The sequence below is a fragment of the Salvelinus fontinalis genome, chromosome 7 (assembly GCF_029448725.1).
Source record: "Salvelinus fontinalis isolate EN_2023a chromosome 7, ASM2944872v1, whole genome shotgun sequence".
Lineage (NCBI taxonomy): Eukaryota > Metazoa > Chordata > Actinopteri > Salmoniformes > Salmonidae > Salvelinus > Salvelinus fontinalis.
This window is the reverse complement of record NC_074671.1, coordinates 60104372-60116466: the sequence shown is the minus strand read 5'-3', so window position 1 is coordinate 60116466 and position 12095 is coordinate 60104372. Positions and strand designations below refer to the sequence as shown.

General features: G+C 43.7%; 1 protein-coding gene across 1 annotated transcript in view; it reads right to left on the bottom strand.

Moving 5' to 3' along the window:
• Positions 1–10361, bottom strand: part of LOC129860102 (zonadhesin-like) — a 16446-nt gene extending 6085 nt beyond the window's left edge. The window contains exons 1-3 of the mRNA XM_055930423.1: positions 10289–10361; positions 8176–8346; positions 32–2708 (exon numbers count right to left, since the gene is read on the bottom strand). Of these exons, the coding sequence (XP_055786398.1) occupies positions 32–2708; positions 8176–8346; positions 10289–10361 (2921 nt within the window). The remainder of the gene's footprint in view (positions 1–31; positions 2709–8175; positions 8347–10288) is intronic.
• Positions 10362–12095: the final 1734 nt, after the last annotated feature.

Sequence of the window (12095 nt, the reverse complement as noted above, 5' to 3'; positions counted from 1 at the left end):
AATTTCCTCCTCTGAAGGTTCTGGAATTTGCTCCTCTGAAGGTTCTGGAATTTGCTCCTCTGAAGGTTCTGGAGTTTCGTCCTCTGAAGGTTCTGGTGCTATCTCTTCTGGAGTCACTGAAACTATTTCTTCTACAGCCTCTGGAGTGTCTTCTTCAACAGCTTCCAGAGTTATCTCTACAATCTCTGGGGGGATTTCTTCTACAGACTCTGGAGTGTCTTCCACTGCAGTCTCCAAAGGGACCTCTCCTGCTTCCTCAGGAACTTCTTCAGCAGCCTCTGGAGGTTCCTCCACTACATATTCTGAAGTTTCCTCTACTTCAACCTCAGGAGTGACCTCCAAAGTGGCTTCTGAGGTGACCTCCACCGTAACTTCCTTCATCTCTACTTCAGCCTCAGGAGTGACTTCAGCCTTTATTGTTGCTTCTTCAGTGATCCCTGTTACATCCTCTGGAATGGCCTTTACTGAAGTTTCTGGAGTGACTTCTTCCTCAGGACCAATCTCTATTACCACTTCATTAGTAGTAGTGGCCAAAGTATCCTCTAGTACAGTCTCTGGAGTGATCTCCTCCGTAGCCTCGAGTATCAAATGCGTTGCAGCGTCTGAGATAACTTCCTCTAAAATCTCAGGGGTCTCCTCTTCAGTGTCTTCTAGGGCAACATTTACTGTAGCCTCTGAGGTGACCTCCACAGGGAGCTCCTGAACGTCTCCATCTGAATCCTCTGGAGAAACTTCTGGAATCAACTCCGCTGCAGCTTCCTCATCTGTAGTCTCAGATGTGTCCTCTGGAGAAATGTCTGGAGTTAATTCTGCTGCATCCTCTGGAATATCCTCATCTGTAGTATCTTCTGACGTTGCCTTGGTGGCAATGTCTGAAGTGGTCTCCAAAGGGATGTTTTCTTCTACCGCAGCCTCTGTGATCTCCTCATCTGTGGTATCTGAAGTGACCTCTGTGGCAGCCTTTTTAATCTCCTCATCTGTGGTATCTGAAGTGACCTCTGTGGCAGCCTCTTTAATCTCCTCATCTGTGGTATCTGAAGTGACCTCTGTGGCAGCCTTTTTAATCTCCTCATCTATGGTATCTGATGTGATTTCTGCAGTGCCCTCTGTGATCTCCTTGTCTATGGTATCTGAAGTGATTTCTGTAGCACCCTCTGTGATCTCCTTGTCTATGGTATCTGAAGTGATTTCTGTAGCACCCTCTGTGATCTCCTTGTCTATGGTATCTGAAGTGATTTCTGTAGCACCCGTGATCTCCTTGTCTATGGTATCTGAAGTGATTTCTGTAGCACCCTCTGTGATCTTCTTGTCTATGGTATCTGAAGTGATTTCTGTGGCACCCTCTGTGATCTCCTTGTTTATGGTATCTGAAGTGATTTCTGTGGCACCCTCTGTGATCTCCTTGTGTATGGTATCTGAAGTGATTTCTGTAGCACCCTCTGTGATCTCCTTGTCTATGGTATCTGAAGTGATTTCTGTAGCACCCTCTGTGATCTCCTTGTCTATGGTATCTGAAGTGATTTCTGTAGCACCCGTGATCTCCTTGTCTATGGTATCTGAAGTGATTTCTGTGGCACCCTCTGTGATCTCCTTGTCTATGGTATCTGAAGTGATTTCTGTGGCGCCCTCTGTGATCTCCTTGTCTATGGTATCTGAAGTGATTTCTGTGGCAGACTCTGAAGGCGCTTCAGAGGTGGTTTCAGAAATGTCCTCCAAAGAAGTTTCTGGAATAAATTTTATTTCAGGCTCTGGCATATCCTTGTCTGTGGACCCAACAGGCATCTCGATGGCAGCTTCTGAAGGGATCTCTGCAGGGATCTCAACGGCAGCCTCTGATGGGACCTCTATAGGGATCTCAATGGCAGCTTCTGGTGGGACCTCTGCAGGGATCTCAACGGCAGCCTCTGATGGGACCTCTATAGGGATCTCAATGGCAGCTTCTGGTGGGACCTCTGCAGGGATCTCAACGGCAGCCTCTGATGGGACCTCTATAGGGATCTCAATGGCAGCTTCTGGTGGGACCTCTGCAGGGATCTCAACGGCAGCCTCTGATGGGACCTCTATAGGGATCTCAATGGCAGCTTCTGGTGGGACCTCTGCAGGGATCTCAACGGCAGCCTCTGATGGGACCTCTATAGGGATCTCAATGGCAGCTTCTGGTGGGACCTCTGCAGGGATCTCAACGGCAGCCTCTGATGGGACCTCTATAGGGATCTCAATGGCAGCTTCTGGTGGGACCTCTGCAGCGGCCTCTTCTGCCTCCTCCACTGTATTGTGTGTGGTATCTGAGATTACTTCCTCATCCATTTTCCCAATTACCTCATTAATGGGCTCGTGGATGACAGTGACAATAGGTTCAGGTGTGATCTCCACAGTGTCATCTGAGGTAGCATCGGATGTTTCCTCAACAGCAGCCATATTAACCTCCTGGACAGCCTCATCACTAGTCTCAGCAATGACTTCAACTGCTGTTTCGGAGTTGACGTCAAAGGCAGCTTTGGTAGTGGCGTCCTCTCCTATCTCCTGTATTGTATCGTCGGTCTCTGAGGTGACGTCGATGTCAGCATCTTCAGTCACATAGTCAGTCGTTTCTGGCGGGACCATCTCTGTGACCTCCTCAACTGGCTCTGCAGTAATGACAGGAATGATGTCAACATCTCCTCGCAAGGTTGAGAAGGTGTCTGGCTGTACGACAATGACTTCATTATCTACAGAAGAAAACAAGAAGGGACCCAGAAACAAAGAATATATAAGTATGAATAAAAAGAGGGTGTATTATACGTGACACAGATTACAATTATATAAGAAAACATTCTACATGACATCAATGAATTGCTACTGAACATGTCTGGCACTGAAATTGAAAAGTAGTGTGTTCAGACAAGCAGTTCAGACAATCTCTTAGGAAAGTCTAACGGTCCGTCTATCCACTGTCCATTGACAACGTGGTGTGTCATTAAGAAGGATTAAAGGCCTACTCTGGGAGCAACGTGTGTCTTGATCAGGCTACATTCGTCCTATGCAGCACCCACAATAACCTCAAGACATTACTACAGACAAGGGCTAATAGTCTAGCTATACTGTCACTGATCAACAGATGGCATAAAAGACAGGTGAAATTTGCCCAGACACTGAATTGAGGTAAAGAGGTAAACCTTTTTGGGTGGTGGCCAATTCTGGTGGAGTTGCCGCAGTTGGACTGTGTGAAAAAGAGACAATCAATCAGTAACTTCAACATGTTGGACTGTGTAAAACAGAGACAATCAATCAGTAACTTCAACATGTTGGACTGTGTAAAAGAGAGATAATCAATCAGTAACTTCAACATGTTGGACTGTGTAAAACAGAGACAATCAATCAGTAACTTCAACATGTTGGACTGTGTAAAACAGAGATAATCAATCAGTAACTTCCACATGTTGGACTGTGTAAAACAGAGACAATCAATCAGTAACTTCAACATGTTGGACTGTGTAAAAGAGAGATAATCAATCAGTAACTTCAACATGTTGGACTGTGTAAAACAGAGACAATCAATCAGTAACTTCAACATGTTGGACTGTGTAAAACAGAGACAATCAATCAGTAACTTCAACATGTTGGACTGTGTAAAAGAGAGATAATCAATCAGTAACTTCAACATGTTGGACTGTGTAAAACAGAGACAATCAATCAGTAACTTCAACATGTTGGACTGTGTAAAAGAGAGACAATCAATCAGTGACTTCAACATGTGATACAAAAGATTATAGGTTGTAAAGCTCCCACTTTACAAAAAGCCTCCCTCATACCTGTGTAATAAAATGGCAGTTACGCAGGAATGTACAGCGTCATTACAATAATGACATAGTACTTCAAACTGGTATACCTGTTCAAATGGCTTTCATGCTATTGTGATGTCATTTACAAATCTTTAACATTTTGCAAATCAAAACCAGGTATTACATGTTGTTACACTGTACCCCTGTATGAAACTACCAGGTATTACACTGTACCCCTGTATGAAACTACCAGGTATTACACTGTACCCCTGTATGTAACTACCAGGTATTACACTGTACCCCTGTATGTAACTACCAGGTATTACACTGTACCCCTGTATGTAACTACCAGGTATTACACTGTACCCCTGTATGTAACTACCAGGTATTACACTGTACCCCTGTATGTAACTACCAGGTATTACACTGTACCCCTGTATGAAACTACCAGGTATTACACTGTACCCCTGTATGTAACTACCAGGTATTACACTGTACCCCTGTATGTAACTACCAGGTATTACATGTTGTTACACTGTACCCCTGTATGTAACTACCAGGTATTACACTGTACCCCTGTATGTAACTACCAGGTATTACACTGTACCCCTGTATGTAACTACCAGGTATTACATGTTGTTACACTGTACCCCTGTATGAAACTACCAGGTATTACACTGTACCCCTGTATGGAACTACCAGGTATTACACTGTACCCCTGTATGTAACTACCAGGTATTACACTGTACCCCTGTATGAAACTACCAGGTATTACACTGTACCCTGTATGTAACTACCAGGTATTACACTGTACCCCTGTATGAAACTACCAGGTATTACACTGTACCCCTGTATGTAACTACCAGGTATTACACTGTACCCCTGTATGAAACTACCAGGTATTACATGTTGTTACACTGTACCCCTGTATGGAACTACCAGGTATTACATGTTGTTACACTGTACCCCTGTATGGAACTACCAGGTATTACACTGTACCCCTGTATGGAACTACCAGGTATTACACTGTACCCCTGTATGAAACTACCAGGTATTACACTGTACCCCTGTATGGAACTACCAGGTATTACACTGTACCCCTGTATGGAACTACTAGGTATTACACTGTACCCCTGTATGTAACTACCAGGTATTACACTGTACCCCTGTATGTAACTACCAGGTATTACACTGTACCCCTGTATGGAACTACCAGGTATTACACTGTACCCCTGTATGGAAATACCAGGTATTACACTGTACCCCTGTATGGAACTACCAGGTATTACACTGTACCCCTGTATGGAACTGCCAGGTATTACACTGTACCCCTGTATGGAACTACCAGGTATTACACTGTACCCCTGTATGGAACTGCCAGGTATTACATGTTGTTACACTGTACCCCTGTATGTAACTACCAGGTATTACACTGTACCCCTGTATGGAACTGCCAGGTATTACATGTTGTTACACTGTACCCCTGTATGGAACTACCAGGTATTACACTGTACCCCTGTATGGAACTACCAGGTATTACATGTTGTTACACTGTACCCCTGTATGGAACTACCAGGTATTACACTGTACCCCTGTATGGAACTACCAGGTATTACACTGTACCCCTGTATGGAACTACCAGGTATTACACTGTACCCCTGTATGGAACTACCAGGTATTACACTGTACCCCTGTATGGAACTGCCAGGTATTACACTGTACCCCTGTATGGAACTACCAGGTATTACACTGTACCCCTGTATGGAACTGCCAGGTATTACACTGTACCCCTGTATGGAACTACCAGGTATTACACTGTACCCCTGTATGGAACTACCAGGTATTACACTGTACCCCTGTATGGAACTACCAGGTATTACACTGTACCCCTGTATGAAACTACCAGGTATTACACTGTACCCCTGTATGGAACTACCAGGTATTACACTGTACCCCTGTATGGAACTACTAGGTATTACACTGTACCCCTGTATGTAACTACCAGGTATTACACTGTACCCCTGTATGGAACTACCAGGTATTACACTGTACCCCTGTATGGAACTACCAGGTATTACACTGTACCCCTGTATGGAACTGCCAGGTATTACACTGTACCCCTGTATGGAACTACCAGGTATTACACTGTACCCCTGTATGGAACTGCCAGGTATTACATGTTGTTACACTGTACCCCTGTATGTAACTACCAGGTATTACACTGTATCCCTGTATGGAACTGCCAGGTATTACATGTTGTTACACTGTACCCCTGTATGTAACTACCAGGTATTACACTGTACCCCTGTATGGAACTACCAGGTATTACATGTTGTTACACTGTACCCCTGTATGGAACTACCAGGTATTACACTGTACCCCTGTATGGAACTACCAGGTATTACACTGTACCCCTGTATGGAACTACCAGGTATTACACTGTACCCCTGTATGGAACTACCAGGTATTACACTGTACCCCTGTATGTAACTACCAGGTATTACACTGTACCCCTGTATGTAACTACCAGGTATTACACTGTACCCCTGTATGGAACTACCAGGTATTACACTGTACCCCTGTATGGAACTACCAGGTATTACACTGTACCCCTGTATGGAACTACCAGGTATTACACTGTACCCCTGTATGGAACTGCCAGGTATTACACTGTACCCCTGTATGGAACTACCAGGTATTACACTGTACCCCTGTATGGAACTGCCAGGTATTACATGTTGTTACACTGTACCCCTGTATGTAACTACCAGGTATTACATGTTGTTACACTGTACCCCTGTATGTAACTACCAGGTATTACACTGTACCCCTGTATGTAACTACCAGGTATTACACTGTACCCCTGTATGGAACTACCAGGTATTACACTGTACCCCTGTATGGAACTACCAGGTATTACACTGTACCCCTGTATGTAACTACCAGGTATTACACTGTACCCCTGTATGAGACTACCAGGTATTACACTGTACCCCTGTATGGAACTACCAGGTATTACATGTTGTTACACTGTACCCCTGTATGTAACTACCAGGTATTACACTGTACCCCTGTATGGAACTACCAGGTATTACACTGTACCCCTGTATGGAACTGCCAGGTATTACACTGTACCCCTGTATGGAACTACCAGGTATTACACTGTACCCCTGTATGGAACTGCCAGGTATTACACTGTACCCCTGTATGGAACTACCAGGTATTACACTGTACCCCTGTATGGAACTACCAGGTATTACACTGTACCCCTGTATGTAACTACCAGGTATTACACTGTACCCCTGTATGTAACTACCAGGTATTACACTGTACCCCTGTATGGAACTACCAGGTATTACACTGTACCCCTGTATGTAACTACCAGGTATTACACTGTACCCCTGTATGTAACTACCAGGTATTACACTGTACCCCTGTATGTAACTACCAGGTATTACACTGTACCCCTGTATGTAACTACCAGGTATTACACTGTACCCCTGTATGTAACTACCAGGTATTACAAAAGTAGACCTGCTATAATACTTTGCTGTTACTGTCTACATGCATGTAGCTTACAGGCACAGCAAGCTGTCTACAGCAGTGGCTATGATCATACAACAATGGCATAGTTGTATGAATCTGGTTGAAGCGAGGGGGGAAAGGTTGAGCAGGTTACAGAGCTGTGTGGTGCACGGAGGCTGCCGTGACGTCACATTTACATGTTACATATTCATCATTTAGCAGACTCTTATCCAGAGCGACTTATATACATTTTCAGACTTTTTTCATACTAGTCCCCGTGGGAATCGAACCCACAACCCTGGTGTTGCAAGCGCCATGCTCTACCAACTGAGCTACACGGGACTACACTGTTATGGATAGCATACAACACAGCAGTGTTTCTATAGAGCTGTGTGGGCACAAAGACAGCAGGCTTTAGTGTTGGGAACAGGCCTACCTGCACACTTTGGACCCTGAGCTCGTGGGCTCGCTGACGTGGATGGGACGGGGATGAGGAGAACATGGAAGTGGTGTAAATACAATGTGGTTGATGAGGGGTTGAGTAACGTGTGTGACGTTCAGCGGGATGCAACAGTCTGTACATGTTCTGCTCTAAGTGATCTGAATGTTCTGTAACGTTGCAACCTGCTGAACGTGACCCAGGCATGTACATATTTTGCGTTGTGACAGAATGCAAGTGCTAGTATCTCACAGAGACATTGAAATGTTAGGAACTCACCTATTCGGAGTAGCAGTCATCACCACTCTCTGAAATAAAAACAGAATCCATTGATAAATAAAGCTTCTCAATCACATACCAATAAACTACACACACGTGTACACACACGCGCATACTCACACACATCAATATCCGTAATATTTTACATATTAAATTGTACAAAATTCTCACTCACAGCCCTAACAAGAGAGACGTGCTCCTCTGATCGGCTGAAGTTGCTGCCAATCTCCATCACGCTGACAGTTCCATCCTGACATAAGTTAACCCAGGCCTGGTACTCATCTCTCTCAGGTAGACGGTCCCAGAAGATCTTGAACGTCTCCCACACCGTCTCCTGACACACTGGGCAGCACACAGACACAGGACTGGGTCAGAGACTAGCTTTCACACCCAGAATTTTTTGTGTACTTCCTGATTGGACAGAATTTAAATGGAATTGACCCCAACCCTGATTGACACAGAGACATGTGACACAGAGGTCACACTCTGTGACACAGAGGGATGTAGAAGACCCGCTTTACGTATATGAAAATTCAATCTAGATTTAAATAATACCGTGAAGTACAAGGACATAGAAACCAAAACAAACATTGACATTTAGCTGACATTTAGCCAGCGATCCTGACAGGAAAAATCTCTCCAATGGACAGCTATGAAAAATGAAGGCAATCAGGGAAATGTGAGGTCATTTTTTGATCCATACACACATATACTCCCACGTTCCAGACAGCATCACCATTTCACCACTGCTGACATTGAAATTTCTTCTCAGTTCAAGACATGTGGTATTGCACGTAATTTTCACAATGTACCAGTACCTCTGCTTTGGAACAAAAAAAGCTGGCAAAAAACATTAACCCCCTTTTTTTTTCTGTCAATCTGCGGCTGAGGACAACCAGAAAGCCCTTGGTAGAGGACCTAACGGGAGCAGGCCTGAGGGCTCTCATATTTTCCTGGCAGCATGGCTCATCTGATCAATGTCTAGAGGACTACTATTTCGGTAGCGAGGCAGGGTTCAGGTCGAGGACTGGGGCTTTCTCTCTAAGCTTCCCCAGGTGGAGCACCACGTGTTTGGGTTGAACTGACAGAAGGGCACCATGGTGCAAGACTGTCTGGTGCCAGGCTCTCTGTTTCTTAGCCTCCATGACCAAATACTATATCTATAGCCCTTGAATCATGATAGATTAGTTACTGTCGTTGATTGACTTCTAGTAATTTCCCTTGAGTTCCAACAAGGTTCTGAACCATTGTTTCAAACAAACGACTGATAGAGAATGGTAACACAGGGCTGTATTTCAACGGCTGAAGCAATGCACATGGATGACCATAGGGCTTTGATAAAGAGGCTGGAAAAGTACTGGTTACTGCATGGTTCATGTTGGAGGTGATTAAAGAGCACACATTACATGACAAACATCTATTTATCTTCCCCACCTGTCCATTCCCAATGAAATAGAAGATCATCACAGAAAGTTGTACTCATTTTGATGGTATATAAAGGTTGTTATTACAATAAATGCATATAAAATCTGTAATAAGTCATAGACGGCCATATGATAAAAGGAGTGAGCGTAGCCTACTGTCACATACACTCTAAGAAAAAAAGGCGCTATCTAGAACCTAAAAGGGTTCTTCGGATGGCCCCATAGCAGAACCTTTTGAGGAACCCTTCATGGTTCCAGGTAGACCCCTTGTTTCCGGGTAGAACCCTTTTTCGTTCCACGTAAAACCCTTTCCACAGAGGGTTCTACATGGAACCCAAAAGGGTTTTACCTGGAACCAAAAGGGTTATTCTATGGGGACAGCCGAAGAACCCTTTTGAAACCCTTTTGCAAAAGAGTGTATGCGTCACAGGAATTAAATTCATCTGGCTGAACAACAAAGATTGTAGATGAATAGACTCCAGGTCATAATGAATCCCCAGTGCCCATGAGATACAGTAGTGAAAAAGTTTACCTCGCTGGTGAAAGTACTTCAGGTGGTTTTCTATCGCTTGGTCTACAGTCTCTTGAGAACAAAGCTTCACTCCACTGGGAAAAAGAATATTCCGCTTTCTTCTAGAAATAGCACCCTTTCCTTTGTGTGTCTTGTGGGTCAAAGCCTCCAGACCTCCATCTGACTCCAGTTGGCTTGAAATCCCAGAGGGGTCTTGAGATTTCACGTGTTTCACTACCAAACCACTATCCACAGCAACCCCATGCGAAGCATCTGTAAAAGTACATGAGACAGTTATACATGTGATCAGAAGTCAAACAGTCATCATTAAATCCTCTACTGTACCTACCTGTGTCAAAGTATCCTGTCAGAAGGATGGCAGACACAACCCAGAAAACACAGCTCCTCGTTAGCCCCGGCATTTCTGAAAGAGCCAAGATCCAAGATGCAGCCCCAGTCTAGATTAAATCTTCTCAACCCTTCTCAGTTCATCAACAAGAGGATTTTGTGTGCTGTCCATCCACTTGATAGCATTGTGTAAAAATAGGGCTATTCCTCTGGTTATTCCTCGTGGGGCTAGGCTATCCCTCCAGTGTAACGGGATGTGGTTACAGTGCTGAAGACAGCTCCCCAGCCTTACTCAGGTAAGCAGATGGGACTTTGGCAAGAGATTTTTTTCTGCTTCCTAATCCTATTTGATAAGCTTTAGTGGTGCCTCTGCAAGACTTTAGTCTAACAGTGCATGGTTGTTTAACTTGTGAATAAACTGTGTAGGCCAATGTGGGGAATAGGGATAGTGATGGTCTTTTTTTTTTTTTTTTTACATAATTGCATATTTTCACAGCTGCAAAACATGCAATAACAACTTATCCTACTTGGACACACTTTATATCCTATAAGTTGCTAATGCAAGTGATATGATTAGCTTGGTCTGCTTATTAAATGATTAAAACATTAATTCATTACTTACTCATTCCTTTTATATGTGATTCTCAAGGTGACATTATCAACAAATGTGAAATGCATTCAAAATCACCACAAATTGATTCTGACCTTCATTTAACCTAGAGAGAGTCTGTGAATGTGTCCTTAGTCTCTGTCTTTCAGGGCAATCTTGAAACCTCTCTGCCCAATGCCATTACACACAGAAGTAAGTATAGGTAGGTCAGTATAAATTCAGGTGAGTAAAACCCTTTTGTTGCTGAGGGGAGGGGAATGCAAATTTGTAGTGTATTCAAGTTTTAAAAAGGCTTCTAAAGTTCGTAATTTCCACTTTAAAATGTATCAAACCCTACAAGAAATGTCCATTCATTATAATCCACATAATTAAAATGTCCTGTTTCTCCAGGATTATTTTCCTGCTGTGGCAAACTGGCTCAAATTAAGATATTACATCTATATGTGTAGGTGAGTCAGTAGAGGTCAGTGTTTGTGGAACCTGCTGTACCACAACACAGACATAAAATCTTCCCGGGAGGCTGATTTGGTGGTGAGTAATGAACATTGCTGCCAATAAGCTCGTCTGACCTGTAGCAGGACAGTGCAGCTCAAGGGGGTAGACCCAGGTGACTAGATGCTACTTATCCTTTCTGACAGGAAAGGTGCTTATTCCCTTCAGGACAGAGGAAATCAGAACAGTACAGCAAACGGAATTGGCCGTCTGTCTATTGTATTCACAACGTGTAACATTGTTGTGGCAGACAATTGACATCTGTAAATAGGACTTCAAATAAGGGCAAGTGTTTGGAATAGAGCATTGGATTCATTCCAGTATCAATCAAATGTATTTATAAAGCCCTTCTTACATCAGCTGATGTCTCAAAGTGCTGTACAGATACCCAGCCTAAAACCACAAACAGCAAGCAATGCAGGTGTAGAAGCACGGTGGCTAGGAAAAACTCCCTAGAAAGGCCAGAACTTAGGAAGAAACCTAGAGAGGAACCAGGCTATAAGGAGTGGCCAGTCCTCTTCTGGCTGTGCTGGGTGGAGATTATAACAGAACATGAGTTATAGATCCGTCATTCTCATTGAAAGAAAGTCTAAGAAGTGGTAAATCTGTTCTGTGCATGCTATTTCTATGCTTCCTATTCTTAAGTTTAGGTTTTGCATCTTTTACTTTCAGTTTTGCACACCAGCTTCAAACAGCTGAAAATACA